This window comes from Cannabis sativa, chromosome 1 (assembly GCF_029168945.1).
Source record: "Cannabis sativa cultivar Pink pepper isolate KNU-18-1 chromosome 1, ASM2916894v1, whole genome shotgun sequence".
NCBI lineage: Eukaryota > Viridiplantae > Streptophyta > Magnoliopsida > Rosales > Cannabaceae > Cannabis > Cannabis sativa.
The window spans coordinates 44031127-44047852 of record NC_083601.1 but is presented as its reverse complement, the minus strand read 5'-3'; the positions used below and the strand labels follow the sequence as shown (position 1 = coordinate 44047852).

Genomic DNA, 16726 nt, shown 5'->3' with positions numbered 1-16726 from the left:
GCTTTAAATCGAAATTGAAACACAAAAGTAGATTTAAATTAACTTTTTCAACTTAAATAATTTTGCATTTAAATTATAACAAATTACAATGAATACTTTATTTATATTTATTTACTCAAATACACCTAACAATATGTATTTTACACACTTATCACAGGCAACCTATAATACAAGCTATGAGGACATATGTTAGTTTTTGGTTACTCTCTTTCAATTATTTCTTAAATTATTTGCTTTCATTTTGGATATTTTTCAGACATTTAATGGTATTTAATTATAAAATTTTATCAACCAAATATGCATTTTTTTTCAAGAAATGAGCATAAAATTCAAATGGAGATCCCTTGATTGAAGACTTTATCAAATTATTATAAATTTGTAAGACGTTATCAAAATAATATTTCAATAACATGTTTTTTTTTATGGCATGGTGCCTTATATACTTCTATCCTTTGGAGCATTGCTAAGACACATGGTGCCTATTGTCCAATATTTTAGAGGAGATTACATATATTGTTTAAAATAATGTAAAGTACTAGATTTTTTATTTGTTTTGGTATCTATAACAATTTTTTTAATTTTTTTTATATATAATCATATATGTTGTTTTCCTAAAAAAATAAATAAATCATATATGTTGTACTTCTTTAAGATTATCTTTAATATTAAAATAATTTATAGTAATGAAAATAATATTTAAATAATTATTTACTATGTATAAAAAAAATAGCACAACAAAATATTTAAATTTTATTTATCGAAACTATAAATAATTTAAATTTTTTTAAAAATTTAGATAATATTATAAAAGAAAAAACAATAAATTTTTTTCTAAACATGGAAACACATAACAATATTGGACCAAAATAACCTTTTGGGAGATAACTATAGATATGTAAATATAAATATGATGTCATAATCTAAATAATAAATATGTGAAAATTGGTATGGGTGTGTTTTTGGTGTATATATAATATAGGCTAGGTGTGTTAGTTTAGTACTTTAGTATTTCTGTCTTGTTTTTGTTCGTTTATCACTTTCATTCATATTTTACTGAAAGAACATAATAATGAGACATAAATGCCCTCACCATTTTGAATATATTACCCAAACAGCCCTTTTGTACGTTTCTCCATCCTCTTCATTTGTCCGGTGGGGTTCTCTTATCCTCATACTTTCGCCGTTTACTCTCCACACCGTCTCCGCCCGTTGACCTCCGATCTACCCATCACATTTCTACGGTAACTCTTTCTTTATCCATTTCTATATATATAATATGCACGCACGCCCGCGTTTAGCGTTTTCAGTTCTCTCACCGGATCCTATCACAAAATTCGAAATGCCCTTATGAAATTTAACCTTCATTTTCATTTGATTGTATTCTTTGATAGTTTTTAGTCATTGCAATTTTAGTTAGACCAATAATTTTTGTGATTCTCTTTGGATCTTGAAATTTTCAATGTTCTCTTGGTGCTTACGCTCATACGTACGTTACCAAAAATCGATTTTATTTAGTATTATTCTCTTTTGGGATGTGGAAGGCTTATTGATTATTATAGATTTATGTAACAATTCTGAGTGGATTGGGTTGTGGTAGGTTGGGACAAGTTCAAGTTAATGATCTGGTATTCTAGTATTGGGTCCATAATCAGGTAATTCTTAGAATTCATGGCTTTTTTTTTTATTAGCATTCTGTCCTTTTAACGGTGCTATTTATTTATTTCCCAATAGAAATTTAGAAACTTCAGAATTTGTTATTTGATTTTTTGTTATTCGAAGAGTTGGAGGAAGGGAAATTCTTCATCTGTAAGGGTATTCTGGTGATAGGAAATTAAAGGCGTGTTACTTTTTAAAATGGTCTTTCATGTGTTAAAGTGGAGTATAATACAATTAGACTTTTGGGTGACTGTCAGAGGGGGGTGCTGGTTGACGCTCTTGAGTCTTGGTGTCTATTAGTTTAAGATGGAATAAGAACTTTCATGACCTTGCTTTTTTCCCGGCTTCTAAGGAGAATATCTTTTGAGTAACCAGAACATAAGCTAGTTTACTTGGTTTTAATTAGAATCTATTCTCTTCATTGTTTTGAAGATTTATATAATGGTTTACAGTGTTATACTTTCTGACTCTGGTTTTTGAAGATTAATACTCGTTAATGGAGTTTTACAATATGAAGTAGACAAGACATGTGAAAATTACTAGCGGTTGGGGTATGGTATGAATATGTTTGTAAATTGGTTCCTAGAACTTATGCCATTTGTCATAATGCTATTATTACTTCTTACAGTAGAAGGGCTGTTCTTTCTTTCTTTCTTTAATTATTATTTTTATTTATTTATTTATTTTGAAAAGGGAGGGCTTTTCTTTCTGTGAGGGTGAATAGTTTGGGGTCACTGGTGATATTGAAAGTAACCTCTGCTACTTTGTTATACTTATCTAGCCACTGCCATATAATCATTCATGTAGGACCTCAATTATTGCAAATCTATTTAAAAAAATTCAATAATAGAATAATGGAAGAAATTGACTCATCAACTTACATCTTAACATATTATCTCAGCATATTTAGAATAAGCTGAATTTGAGACTTAAATTGATTTTTTGTTAAACCTTCATCAAAGCAAGATTTCAAAGAAGCTATATGAAGGGGATCACTCAATTTTTATAACGTAAGAATGCAGATTTACAAGTTAATTTTCATCTGGTCCCTGCATTCTCATCATATTGCATGTATATAATTCAACACAGCTAGTCAGGTCATGTAATAATGCTGGCAACATATTTGAATACGTGAAATATCATGTTAAGGGTTTGGTAGTATTTCAATGAAGCAAGAAGCTTCTGATTTGATGGTCGGATGTTGTGACATCACTCACATGCGTATTGAAATATGTTGTTTCAAGAAATAGTCTATTAAACATCATTCCTCCTCAGGATTGACCATTGAAGCATTAAGCTGGAGTAGGAACTAGAAAGAGGCCAAAGTTCAAGTCAAACAAAGAATTGAGGTATTACCTATTTCTGTAGAAATTTATATTTTATAGTTATTGCAGTATGCACATGTATGCAACTTTGGTCAATTCACAAAATGCACTGTCCCTCAGCCATTCTATAGAATTAGTTTATTAAAAGTTGCATCGTTGTTATGTATTGTTATTATGTAAGTCTTGATGCCCTTACCACAAAACAGGGATCTTAGACCTGTGTCACTTTTATGGAGGGCTATTCCTTTAACTGAAGAGGAAGTGATCTGCTAGACTAAAATCTGTGCAGGAAGCTGAAAGTGGAGCCAGGGAATTCCCCATCTCTTTTATAATTGTGCTCTGTGCCCTTTTTTCTTTCGCTGGAGTGATTACTGAGTGGCAGCTTATGTTTCTTTATATACCTGCCTTGGCATCCAAGTTTCTTGTGTCAGCTGTTTTCTTCTTGTATGAGTGATTCCCTCCTCTTCTTGAACATGGTAAAGCTTGATGTCTCGTAGGGTAAATATGAGTCCTTAAAGGCCCAAACTACAGATGGCTACTCTTTATTAGTTTTTATAGAGTGACAATTCTGTGAAGGCTGACAATGGCTTTTTATTCTGAGGAAAAAACTGAAGATTATCTTTTCAAGATTGTTCTTATTGGTGATTCTGCTGTTGGAAAATCAAATTTGCTTGCAAGATTTGCTAGGGATGAGTTCTACCCGAATTCAAAATCAACTATAGGAGTAGAGTTCCAAACACAGAAGATTGACATCAATGGAAAGGAAATTAAAGCACAGATATGGGATACGGCTGGTCAAGAGCGGTTCAGAGCTGTTACATCTGCATATTATAGAGGTGCGGTCGGAGCTCTTGTGGTGTACGATATAAGTAGACGCCAAACATTTGATAGCATTGGAAGATGGCTTAATGAACTTCATAGTAAGATTCCTGGAAATCTTTCTTGACTTGTCTTTGTTCTGGCTTTACATCATATGCTCACCTGCATACACACAAATTCTCTTTTATTCTCCTCTTTCTCTATAGCTCACATTGTGGTTTCTTTTGATGCTAGTCATATTTTTGAAAACTATGAAACTTTGTTTTCAACTTGAGAAGGTTAGAAAATGGATCCATAACTGTGATTCTCTTGCCTTGCACTTCTCTGTTGATGTATATATAGCTTAATTTTTTGGTTTTAACACCCTGTGCATCCATTTTTTAACGTGATGAAAAAAGTATTAATTGGCATGGTGTATTATTTCAACAGCTCACTCCGACATGAATGTAGTCACAATACTTGTTGGTAACAAGTCTGATCTTAAAGATGCTAGGGAGGTATCCACCGCTGAAGGCAAAGCCTTGGCTGAAGCACAGGGTTTGTTTTTCATGGAGACATCGGCTCTTGATTCATCTAATGTTGTTGCTGCCTTTCAGACGGTTGTGAAAGAGATCTACCACATATTAAGCCGTAAAGTTATGATTTCTCAAGAGCTTAAGAAACAGGATCCTACATGGACAGGGAATGGAAAGACTGTGGTTTTACAGGCAGAAGGAACTCCAGAAACAGGGCCCGAACTTAAAAAGGGTTGGTGCTGCTCTTCTTAAAGCTATGCACCATGGAATTTTCTGAACAATCTTTTGCTGGTTCTAACTAGTCTCTTTCCACTTAATCTATTCCACATTCCTTCTTCTCCACGGGACCAGATTTCTTGGAGTTCATGGAAATGTTAATTCAAATTTAATTCATTCTCACCTTTTTTTTCTTTTCTTTTTCCCGTGGGTGATTGATGCTTGTAGAAGAGAATTAAAGTAGAAAATGTAAATGAAGTGAAGGGGGTATTAAGAAGGCTATGCTATACAATACAAGTTTTTCTTTTTTTGCTTATGTCATTACTAGGTTCTTGTGTTTTGCCTCTCAAGTTTTTTTTTTTTTTTATTTTTTTTTTTCCATTTCTTGCATAATAAGATATCTAGCTTGTGTTGGACTTGGAGTACAGAAGTCCGTTTCTTAAATGTGTCTTAGGTAGGATTGCTTGTAATGTGAGGAAAGAACATACTATTTATTTTCTTTGCTTTGCTTTGAAGTGATTCTATGGAAACAGAACAATCTAAAGGGTGTATCAATTTTTCACTATTTACACATATTATAAAGACAAAGTCAAATATAGTATGGACTTTTCTTTTTCTTTTTTCCTAGCTGAAACTTGAAATTTGTTGTTGAAATTATTTCTTATTTTCTCTTTGACCTGGAAGTTTGGTGTGAAATATCTTCTTGGAGATGAAAAAGAAAAGCACTTGAATAAAAGAGTAATGAATAATTAGATCTCGTTCCAGCCAATGGGGGAAGATTGCTTGGAAACCAAATAATAAAGTGGGAACCAAACTGTACGAAAGGAATGACAATGGGGGTTAAGGTAAAGTATATTTGGCTCACACATAAAGCTGAAATGACAGAAATACCCTCTTTTTGATCTGGACATGTCGCTGTATTAGTGGTTCTTAACTCTTTCATGGCACAGTCAAGTCACGGATTCAGTGAACTTCCCAAAGCTAATACTCTCTGTCTGACCTGACCGAAAAGGCATAATCCCTTTCCAGCACAATCAAAAATCAATAGAGGGACATTTAATTTTATATATAAAAAATAAAAATAAATTTTTTAATTTAAATAAGATATTCTAAAAGGGATATTGACTGTTTTAGTCTTTTAGATTAGAAAAAGAGGGGAACCAAACCATTACCAAAGCTCGTCGTGATCCCTTTTACTTTTAGTTTTAGTATTAGGGCAAAGGTGAGGAGAGAGTTATATATCAATCATGGGGAGACTATATATTGAATCGCTGAGTGGGCACAAGATCTTCAAGTGTAAGTTTTGCAAGGTTGACTCTGCCTCCCACGAAGACATCGTTTCCAAGGATTTTCAAGGTCGTTTTGGTAGAGCCTACCTCTTTAGGCATGCGTAAGCCCCTTTTGCCCCTCGTTTTTTTTTTCTTTCAATTACCTGATACAGCAAGTTTTGATTTTGGGAATTGGGATTTTTTTTTATCATCGTTTTTTAATTGTACACCATGTATTGTTCTGTGACTGTTTCATTGTGTAATTTCTTCATCTTTGTTAGTTGCCTGTGGTTTTTCGTTTCTTTTGTTTAGGATGCTTAACAATGTTGTTACCGAACATGTATCACCGCATTTCTTGTTGTATGAAATCAAAAACACATAACATGTTGTATTGCAAGCTCTGTATTTTAATTTGGCTATACTTTGTTTTGAGCTTTTAACTGTGTTATATTAAAAGGGTGTTTCTGTTTTCAATGGTGAGTTCTTGGATTGGCATCATTCAACACCTCTCATTTATTGACAGCATTGCTTTTTGGGTGTCCATGTAAGAATCTAGGTGAGACTCTATATGCATTGAAATGATGTGATCCAGGCATTGACCAAGGCCTGCAAGTCTAAGTGTTCATTACTAAACATTTCCAGGGTAAACATATCACTTGGGCCTACCGAAGAGCGAAGTCTCATTAGTGGTTTGCATACTGTGAATGACATCTATTGCAGTTCCTGCCAACAGATTCTGGGCTGGAGATATGTAAGTTGGTCTAATTTATTTAGTTTAGACTTGTTTTGTTTCGTATTGTGTACCAATTCTAATTTCTTGCATTTTGAACCCTTTTGATGTGGCGGGTTTGAATAACTGATTTTGAACTCTTGCATTGCTCTTCAGAGGTTTTAATTTTGATTTTGATGCTGCTATTGTCCAATATTGCACTTGTTTTGATAATGCTTTCTCTAAGACGCCACTCGATGGCATGAGTGATTCGGTCGTATGAATAGACCCTAGAAGATATGATTTCACTATCTTGTACACAAGGGCAGACTCACATATATTTAAAATTAAAGACGATACATATAAACATAGCACTAGCTTTTGTATAATGGTTAAATTAACTTAAAGGTCAAGGGTTCAAACACAGAGGAAGAATACCCTTATTTTGTAATATTTAGAACTTACTTTTTGACCCCCTTCACAAAAAAAAAAAAAAAAAACACCCCTCAACTTTTATTCTGGATCCGCCTAGTTGTATATGTTACTTTTTATTGGTAATTTGGAGTAATTTTTAATGCTTTGCTTCCTTTAATGAACGTTCAAAGTAGTCTACAATGAAGTAATTGTTATGCTCTAAAGATAAGTTGTAAAATGGACTCTTGTTCTGTAATTGACATCTTATTTGAATCTTGAACCCTGGTTACCTGTTGTTTAATTTTTCTGGGTTAGGACAAGCAAGCTATCTAGTTATTTGTTGTTATCACTAACTATTTACATTCGTGCCAAATTTGTAGTACTATTTTGCTTGAGTATCTTATTTACATAGTGGTTGGTGAGGTGGGGATCTTTGTTGATACTAAGGCTGCTGTTTACTGATTATGATATTTGCTTTTAGGAGAAGGCTTATGAACCAAGCCAAAAATATAAAGAAGGAATGTATATTTTGGAGAAGGAACGGATGCTAAAGGAGGGTTGGTGAGGATCGATGATGATGAAGAAGAAGAAGAAGAGTTGAGCAAAGGCCATTTTTCTTCAATTTTGTACATAGAATTCTTCAAGCAGAGAATTTTATCAGTTTGTTTCTATGAACCTTGCTTTCAACTTAAAGATATCTGACTGATGTTGATCCATTTTAGAATTGTTACAATTGTCACTGTTTGCTACATTCTGGTTTTATCAGCCACATCCTATTCTTATAAGTATTGGACCACTCAATTACCAACCATGAAAATCATTTGGAAGATAAACCCCAGAATAAATCAATAAAAAGAATATCTATCTATTGACTTTCGGAAAAAGAAAAAAAAAAAAAAAAAGAATATCTATTGGATAGGAGTTTAATTCACCACACAAATTAATTGAGGTTAAGTTCTTTCAACAGAGAAATGGGAACCTTTGCTATTGTTGCCAATCTGTTAAAATTGAATGGAATAGCTTTCTAGTCAATTTGAGTTTTTGTTTGGCACTTAATTTATACTCAACGAACCAATTCATTTTTACAAGTAAGTGTATTGATGGATTGTAAACAGGATTATTTTGAATATCTATACCAATTGTGCTTGAAATTCGTTTTATAATAATGTATATATATAATTAGATTAAGATAATTCTCCTCTTTAGTATGAATGAACAAATTCAACAAAAATCCAAACCATTTTTCTTATTACATGTATACATTTTTTTAAGGTTTTGCTTTAAAATCAAGTTTATTGGATTAACTAGAATATATTAAAAGTATTAGTTTATTATAGAGAAATTATCTTATATACTATTTTTTTATTTTATTTTTTTTTGAATTTACAATTTGAGTTACTCTGTTGGTTTCTAGGTTGCTATAAATTTTTTAGTTGCTCCATTGATTGCTATATAGATTTCTATGTGTATTTTTCGTAATAATACAAAAAAAAAAAATACTTTGAAGTGTAAAAATAAATACTTCCCTTTATTATAAATGTCAATTGAATACGAAGTTAGCAACCAAATACAAAAAGCCATTCGAAACTGAAATTCAATAATTTGCTATAAATGTAATTCATGGAATAGTAAAAAAAGAAAGGAAAAACTAGAGTATTGAGTTACATTCTTTCACCAACATAAAAGAAAAATTAAATATAAATTTGATATTGAAAATGAATTTAACTAAGAGTGAATTGGTTTTCTTAAGCGTATCACACACAATAGTAAAAAAAAAGATTATTTACACAGAGTGACTATAAGTTTATTTTAATTGTATAATTTGGTTTTTTATTATGCTTAGTACCGAGTACTTGAATTATTTTGTAAGCATTAATAATTTGAGATTTGAGAGCCCATAATCAATTCAATCTCTCACAATCTTTCCTTTTTTTTTTTTTTCACTCTCTATTATATGAAATTTACACTATATTCATAATTTTCTTCAATATTAAAAAATAACTATTTTTCCTTTTTGATTTTTAAAAAAAATTTAAAAAAATTTTCTAGTTACACCAGTAATTATTTGAACTGAAAAATTATATTACCGTGATCTATTTCTCAAAGAGATCTTTTCAACATATAGAAAGCATATATTTTTTTTACCGTTGTCGAAAAAAATAATTAAAATTCAAAAAAATCTTTTAATTTCTTTACTAGAAAATCAAACTTTCAAATGCCAACTAATTTCTAAAATAACTTATAAGAAATTAAATTTTTAAACATGATCTCTTTTCTGTTCTATAGGATGTGTTGGTGTTAATTATTTAAAGTAAATTTATTTAGATACTAAAAAACTTTTAAATATGAAATATTATAATATTTATTGTAGTAACCCATAAAATAAAATGGTATACTTCTATGTTAATAACTTAAAATTGATTGGGAAAAATTACTTTCATCATGTTCATCTTTATTTATATCGAAAAAAATATATATATTTCCTACAATTCAAAATAGGATTTAAAATTACTAAAAAAAAAATAACCTCTAAATATCTTAAATAATAAAATAACATATAATATAAACTAAAAATTAAAAAATAAAATCATAATTTTAAATTTATCTGATCAAAATAAACAACTAAATGTATGAGAAAAAAATTATCTTGAGCCATTTTTTTTTAATAAAAAGTTACTAATTGATATATTATTAACACTAAAAGTTATTTTTTTTAAACTTACTAAACATTAATATTTCTAGAAGTGAGAATATTCAAGTTTTTTTTTTTTTATTTTCGATAATAATTTTAAATTTCGCTATGGTGACGTAGCACATCGGTGTTTGTGCAAATAAATTTATTAAAAGTATTTTTGTAAATAAAATCAATTTTAGGTATAATATTGAAAAAACTCCACACTCAGACATTACATTTCATAAAATCTGCCCCAAAAGACAGGAAGAACAAAATTAAGAAGAAAAAAAATAACATACCTGACTGACTGACTGACTGACTGACAAGAACAAACAAATTTGCTGAATGTTACAGCAGAGAAATATGGAAAAAGAAGAAAGAAATAAAACAACTTCCCTTTTATGTGTATGGATCTCTCTAACCAGAGACACATGATACAAAAAATTCTGTTCTGTGTATACTCCGCAATCTGATTATACATCATCTCAAACGAAATCCCAAGAGACGAACACCTCATATCAAACTCAATCTCAAATCTTCAGAGAAATCCCTTAAGTAAATTTCTCTCTGTAATCTCTGAAACAGGTGAATTAATTAGCTCTAATCATGTTTTAGTATAAACTAAGCAGCTCTCCACCTGCTTACAAAAGACACTTCATCTACAAAAACTTCTAACCAATCATTCCATAAACTTCCTAGGTAGCAATTCCTGAAACAAGTAATGATGAAAGAACCTTGTTACTACAAAGGCTACATTAATCAAATCTGATTTGTCTGAATTAGGATCAAAGTAATTAAAAAGAGGATGGAGCATAACATGATACAGATTTCATAAATGTTAAAATGAGGTGTAATTCATAGCCAGCATTCAAAGACTCCTTAATTTATAGGATGCAATTCATGACTTCAAAAACAGGATACATATTCTATGTATTTATGTGCTTGTAAAAGATTGGTCTTGGTTTACAGTACAAGTTATAAATCTGCAGCTAATTGTTTGGCACCAAACAATTTAGGTAGATTTCAAAGCAATTGAAGTAGTCCGTAGTAATAAATAATGTTAAGTTGCAACAACTAATTGAATCAATTCTTCAAGCCTGTTGACTTGCTTTAAGGTTTAAAGTGTATTATGGAGTTTATAGTCCATGCACAGAGGAGAATACAGTTTTACTGTTAGTGACATTATAAATGTCATAAACCTGAGTTTGGAACTCTACTTCAGTCAAGTTTCTAATGCTAATAATATGGGAATATAGCATATATAATAAAAAGCTTTCACATGAAGATGAGATTTGAATTCAGAAATCAGCAGAGAAAGAAGATAATGTTACCTCTTGCAGATTGTCTATTGGTAACACCATAACCCCCAATATAACCAGAATTTTTACTCATGACATCTGAAGATCCATTTCCTAGTCCAAATCCAAACGAGCCAGACCCTTCTAGCTCTGATGGTGAGGATCTCCAAGTGGCATCCCCATAAAGTGAGCCACCATCATATATGTCTGCATGAGTGCCATCATAACCACCATTTGTGGCATATGATGATGCTGCTGCTACATTTGCATTTCTTCCAAAGCCTAAACTTCCAGACCCAACAAAACCGGCATCTCTCCCACCATAACTGAGATTGCTAGTACTATAGGTTGAACCAGCACCTCCACCTTGGTTTGCATTAGGTGAGGAGCCCCAAAGTGGTCCAATGCTGCCAAAAGAGTTAACTCCTGTGTTCCCACCACCAGAACCTAGAAAAGCATTTGAATTTGAGTTTGCAGCATAGTTGAGATTGCCATTGCCCCACAAATTCCGACTTGTTGTGCTTAGAATAGAGCTACTTCCTTCATTGACCCCACCATAACCAGCGGCGCTACTGTATCGGTTTGGGGTTCCACCATATGAGGGGCTCAATACCCGTCCATAGTTGAGGTTAGAGCCATGGTTTGCATTAATTCCATAGCTTGGATTCAACCCTGTCTCAAGATTCATTCCCATTGCATAACCATTATTGAATGGTGAAAATCCACTCCGACCAACAGTAACTGGACTAAATCTACCATACCCTCCAACTGAGTTGAGATTATACCCCTGAGAGTATCCATTAAGCAAGCTACTAACTCTACCAATACCACCCTGGCTAAAACCACCTAACTGGCCCCGAATTGGTCCTGGGGATAACTCCTTTGGGACAGCTCGCTTAACCTCAACCATCTTGCCATTAAGTTCGTGGAAGGTTTTGTACAACACTTTATCTACTGCATCCTCTGAATCATAAGTAATGAAACCAAATCCTCTAGGCCTCTGTGTGTTATGGTCATACATCACTACAACATCTGTAATTATCCCAAACTGATCAAAATACTTCTTAAAGTCACTTTCAGTTACTGTCGATGCTAAACCTCCTACAAATATCTTTTTTGTACGAGTAGGTCCAGGTGACCCATGAATGCTGCTGTTACTTCTGTTCAGGATGTTCTGATCATCCCTAGGAACTGCCTTTTTTGCTTCAACCTAAGATTAAAAATCTAGTTAAATGAAGTTGTAATTTTCAGGCTATACTGCAGAAAGGAGAGTCCAGAAAGCTCTAAGCTCCTAAAAGCCAATGCAAACAGACAGGTACAATTACAAGCAAACCATACAAAATATGTCAAGCAAGGAACCTTGAAAATTGAAATTGTTATGTATCAAGCAACTTTGATTGTTGCATAATGGTATTGCTATATATTGCCAATTGGCATTTGGCAACCTTTCTAACTAAAATGTAGCTATGCCTTGAAATGAAATAACTTCCCACAGAACTCATTTTAAAATCCATTGCCATTTGCCACCAATAGACAATGCAACATAGAATTATGCTGATCATTACTTTAAATTTTGTCCTACACCTAACCAATTTCATGAATGAATTGAAACCCAGAAACAGCACTTGATTTGAGTAATCTGGTGCTAAGACACCAGCCTCATTTTTTCTATTTAAATTAGAGTATGCATATGATACGTGTACACACATATGTAAAGATGCATTGCTCTTTTCTCAACAATGACATACAACAAATCAAAGTTGATTACCTTAGCGTTTGAGAGTTGGAAATATAAGAAACTTGTACACCAAATACGATCATATATATTCCAAATGATATGCAAACCAATAAAACAGTATCATTGTAATCTATAAATTTTGAAACTTTGAAGAGAGGAAGATACGATTCAAAGCTGAAAAAACTTACAATTCTACCATCTATCACGTGTTTCTCTACAACAACTTTCTCTGCAACAGCAGGGTCGGCAAAAACAATAAAACCAAATCCACGAGCACGGCCGGTAGCTCGATCCTTCATAATCACCGCTTCAACTACGTCTCCAAAAGCCTGGAAATACTCTCTGAGACGGTCTTCATTTGTGTCCCAAGATATACCACCAACAAAGAGCTTGCCAGGTTCCATTTCCATTCTGCTCAAGAAAAACAACAACACACAATCAATATAATTATAAATCAACAACAAAGTAATATACACCGGATCTAATCGGCAGCACGTAAGTAGATGAGAATTACGTAAGGAAACATAATCAGAGGTACCCTTTTCCGATTCTCTAAGGAATACAGTATTTGATATGTTGCCTTAAAAGACTAGACTGACTAACACATGGAAAGTTCTGGTAACGCGGATTAATCAACAATATTGCACCTTAAAAGATAATTCAAACGAAACTGGGAATGATAGTCTTCTTAGTTAGATATGAGAATGGGTATCCTAGGATTCAATCTAGAAACATCAGAGGCTTCACAAAACTATTACTGATCGACCCACAATCAATCCTATGATTCCTGTAAAGAAAGAACAAAACAGAAGAAAAAAATAAAAAACAAAAATTGATGCTTGGATTAAAAGAAGATCCAGATCCCCAGAAGCTTTTTTCTATGAAAAAACGAAGCATTTCTAATGAAAATTTACCAAATGAAGAGAACCCAGATGGGAAATGATGAGAATCTAAGATCTGAGAAGAGGCATAATAAGATTAGAGGGCGAGAGGCCCTCTTTTTTCTTTTCTTTTTTATTGCTTTTCCAATTAGTAATTACTGTTTCTGTTTGTTCAATTAGATTATATATTTATATGTATGTAGAAATGAAAGCTATGTATCAAAACAGAGAAGAGAGGATATGAATGAGGAAAAGAATTTGCATCTAAAATGGGCTTTATATTATATATTTGGTGTGAGATGAAAAGAGAGAGAAGCTTGGCTATCCTCTCGTGTAAGAAAGTTACAAAGGAGACGATGAAAGATGGTGACTTCCTTCCAAGTTTTATTATTATGTTTTTATTTATAATTTTCAAAAAATTAATTAAAATAAAATAAAATCCACACTATATTACATTTACAGACAGACATCTTCCGTTAAACTTCAACGTTTACACTTCCATTATTTCCATGCTTTCCCTTTTCTTTTCTTTAATTACAACTATGGACCCTTTGTTTAATTAATTACATTTTCTTTTTCATAATCAAATTACTTCAGCTGCGGTTACAATCTTCTTATTTACTATATATTTAATAGTAATTTTGACTCAAAAAAAATAGTAATTTAATTATTATAAAATATAACAATAAGTCCAAATGATACGATTTGGTTTTGTATATATATTTTTTCATATTCATTTGTAATCTTAGTATAAAAATTGTGTCTTATCAATGTGTGAAGCATTTATTTAAGTCTTATATGTTATATTATTTATTCAATTATATAATATAGATTAAATATAAAATGTAACAAAATAAATAATTTTCTCAAATCATGTAACATAAATGTGAGGTGTATAAAAATTTGGTTACCATTTTGTAACTTCCTCAAATTTACCTAATTTTTACCATTGCGAAAAAAAAAAGATACAAGTGTTATGGAGAATTAATGGATTGCTAAAATGTGTTCGAAAGCTAGTTAAGAAATTTATTGGGACCAATATTAAAACAATTCAGCTTCTAGAAACCAAAAGTAGAAAAATAATACAATAGTTCTAGGCGATATATCACCAAGTATATGCTACTGATATATCTCATATTATAATTTTTCAACTTCAGTTAGGAGCTACTAAGAAGTGTCTCGAAACGAAAAAATTTGTAACTGCAAAATATTTTTGTTTAACCTCATAAACATCCTACCTAAGTGTGGTAATCAATCATGAGATTGGTGAAAAATGAAATTCAAAGAATTTAACTAAAACCTATAAATAGGTATCTTATCTAAAGACACTACTTTTTATCCACAAAACACTTGGTTAGAAATTTACCAAAAAACTAAATTTTATAGAGTTGTTTCTTTTGATAATATCCTTTAGTGTTTAGCTTATAGAGAAAAATAAATTTTTGGACTGAGCCGCTGAGATCTTAAACTTCGTTCATTTAAATGGTTTAGTGACAAAGTGCTTACTCACAGGTAGTTTTTTAAGCTAAAAGTCTTGATTTCGAATTTTGGTGGCTCCTTTAGTTTTGGGAGTCTTAATAGAGGACAATCTTTACTAGTTTAGTCACTCTTAACATCTATCTCAGGGGCACTCATACATGCACCTAGTATTCAGTTGGGGCTCATATGTCGCACGTAAATGGGGGAGACCCACCACATAGGGTCTTGGTGAACATTGGAACTCTTATAGTTACACCCAAAAAGAAGAGTCGCACCTAGTAACCCCCTCCTCTTTTCAAGATTAAAAAATGACGATAAAATAAATGTAAAAGTTTGTTATTTCTTCTTCATATCCACCTTTTCACGATAGAACAAATGGCGATCAAATTGTGTAAGTGTAAAAGTTTGTTCTTTCTTCTTTCACATCCATCACTTATTCTTTTTCATATACTTGTTATGTTTTCTATTTATATGTATTGTTGTTCTTTAATTTGAATTGTAACGTTTCTTTACATGTTTCCTCTATTCACCTTCACCTTCTATTTGTAATTTTTATATATAGTTGCCAGAAGTGTAAGGATTCTCAATTTCCTTTCCACTCATAGAATATTATACTTATTTATTAAACGACAAAAATACGTTGAAATTATTTTTATTTCAGTTTAGCAATATATATGGCAATTATTAAACGATAATATGAATATTGAGAAAAAAATCTACATATACTTCACCATATATATTGAGTAATAATTTTTGCACATACTTTCTATACTAAAATAATATGTAAATGCTCTCTCAAAAAATAATATGTAGATGCACATTTATTACTCTACATATTTAGTTAATGTAGCTTTGACAATAGAAATAATAATGATAATATTATACTGCTAAAAAAAAGGATACCTTGTAAACTAATATATAGAATAAACCAATAATTATAAATTCATTACAGCTAGTAGTTATTGCTTAAACTCTACAACTTAATTCTTTTATTTACTTTTATAAATAGAGACATCAACAATTTATTAGTAATTAAAGGAGTGAAACCAACCAATAAAAAGAAAATTACATAAACTATTATTTTTATAAATTTCCCTGACTTCTTAAACTATACAATTTAATTCTTTTATTTACTTTTATAAATAGACCATCAATTTATAAGTAGTTAGGGGTGAAATAATCAATTAAAAAAAAGAAAAAATTACATAAAGGGAGATTTTATTTACACCCTAAAAATTTTTAAAGAGTACTAATTTTAAAAAAAAATTATATATTTAATTATACTAAATTTTTTTCAACTTTTTTCTTTTAATTTATATTCTCAAAAATAGTAACTATCAAATAAAAATAAGTTATATTTTAAATATTATGACAAAAAAATTTAAAATAAAAAATTATATAAAATTTTCTTAAAAAAAATAAAAATATATATACACGAGTTAGAAAAAATTATGAAAACAAAATTAAAATAAGTATTGAAATTAACATAAAATAATGTGAGGAAAAAATTAAAAAAAAAAATTTTAAGAGTAAATTTTAAAAATTATATATTTAAGTTTACATTTTTTTAATAATAAGTAATATTTATCATTTTCTGGAGTGCAAATATAACTAGTGTTACATAAATTACTATTTTTAGTAAAATAAGATATTTTTTTATATATATATTTTTACACTATTTATAAAAACAATGATAAAACCACGTAAAAATATAATAGAAAAATAACATTTAAA

General features: G+C 30.8%; 3 protein-coding genes across 14 annotated transcripts; 2 read left to right on the top strand and 1 right to left on the bottom strand.

Moving 5' to 3' along the window:
• The first annotated feature begins 1004 nt into the window (after positions 1-1004).
• On the top strand, positions 1005-4872 carry LOC115707324 (ras-related protein RABA5a). 9 transcript variants are annotated; one of them, XM_030635248.2, is made up of 5 exons: positions 1005-1241; positions 1598-1652; positions 2932-3005; positions 3271-3901; positions 4230-4872. In XM_030635248.2, exons 4-5 carry the CDS (start codon positions 3565-3567, stop codon positions 4565-4567), a joined length of 675 nt encoding a protein of 224 aa, XP_030491108.1. In that variant the 5' UTR covers positions 1005-1241; positions 1598-1652; positions 2932-3005; positions 3271-3564; the 3' UTR covers positions 4568-4872. The 9 variants fall into 9 exon arrangements, with proteins under 9 accessions (XP_030491108.1, XP_030491109.1, XP_030491106.1 ...); XM_030635249.2 differs by having other exon boundaries at positions 3197-3901; XM_030635246.2 differs by having other exon boundaries at positions 3188-3901.
• Positions 4873-5346: 474 nt separating this feature from the next.
• LOC115707326 (putative yippee-like protein Os10g0369500) lies at positions 5347-7673 on the top strand. Of its 2 annotated transcripts, none has more exons than XM_030635256.2 (3): positions 5347-5915; positions 6442-6550; positions 7404-7673. In XM_030635256.2, the coding sequence occupies exons 1-3, from the start codon at positions 5779-5781 to the stop codon at positions 7485-7487; spliced, it is 330 nt and encodes a 109-aa protein (XP_030491116.1). In that variant the 5' UTR covers positions 5347-5778; the 3' UTR covers positions 7488-7673. The 2 variants fall into 2 exon arrangements, with proteins under 2 accessions (XP_030491116.1, XP_030491115.1); XM_030635255.2 differs by having other exon boundaries at positions 5374-5921.
• A 2098-nt stretch (positions 7674-9771) lies between these two features.
• On the bottom strand, positions 9772-13929 carry LOC115707320 (heterogeneous nuclear ribonucleoprotein 1). Of its 3 annotated transcripts, none has more exons than XM_061116715.1 (5): positions 13547-13929; positions 13280-13419; positions 12821-13043; positions 10928-12104; positions 9772-10305 (listed from the first exon to the last, which is right to left on the bottom strand). In XM_061116715.1, the coding sequence occupies exons 3-5, from the start codon at positions 13040-13042 to the stop codon at positions 10292-10294; spliced, it is 1413 nt and encodes a 470-aa protein (XP_060972698.1). In that variant the 5' UTR covers position 13043; positions 13280-13419; positions 13547-13929; the 3' UTR covers positions 9772-10291. The 3 variants fall into 3 exon arrangements, with proteins under 3 accessions (XP_060972698.1, XP_060972700.1, XP_030491099.2); XM_061116717.1 differs by having other exon boundaries at positions 13171-13419; positions 13547-13881; XM_030635239.2 differs by lacking the exon at positions 13280-13419 and having other exon boundaries at positions 13547-13895.
• Positions 13930-16726: the final 2797 nt, after the last annotated feature.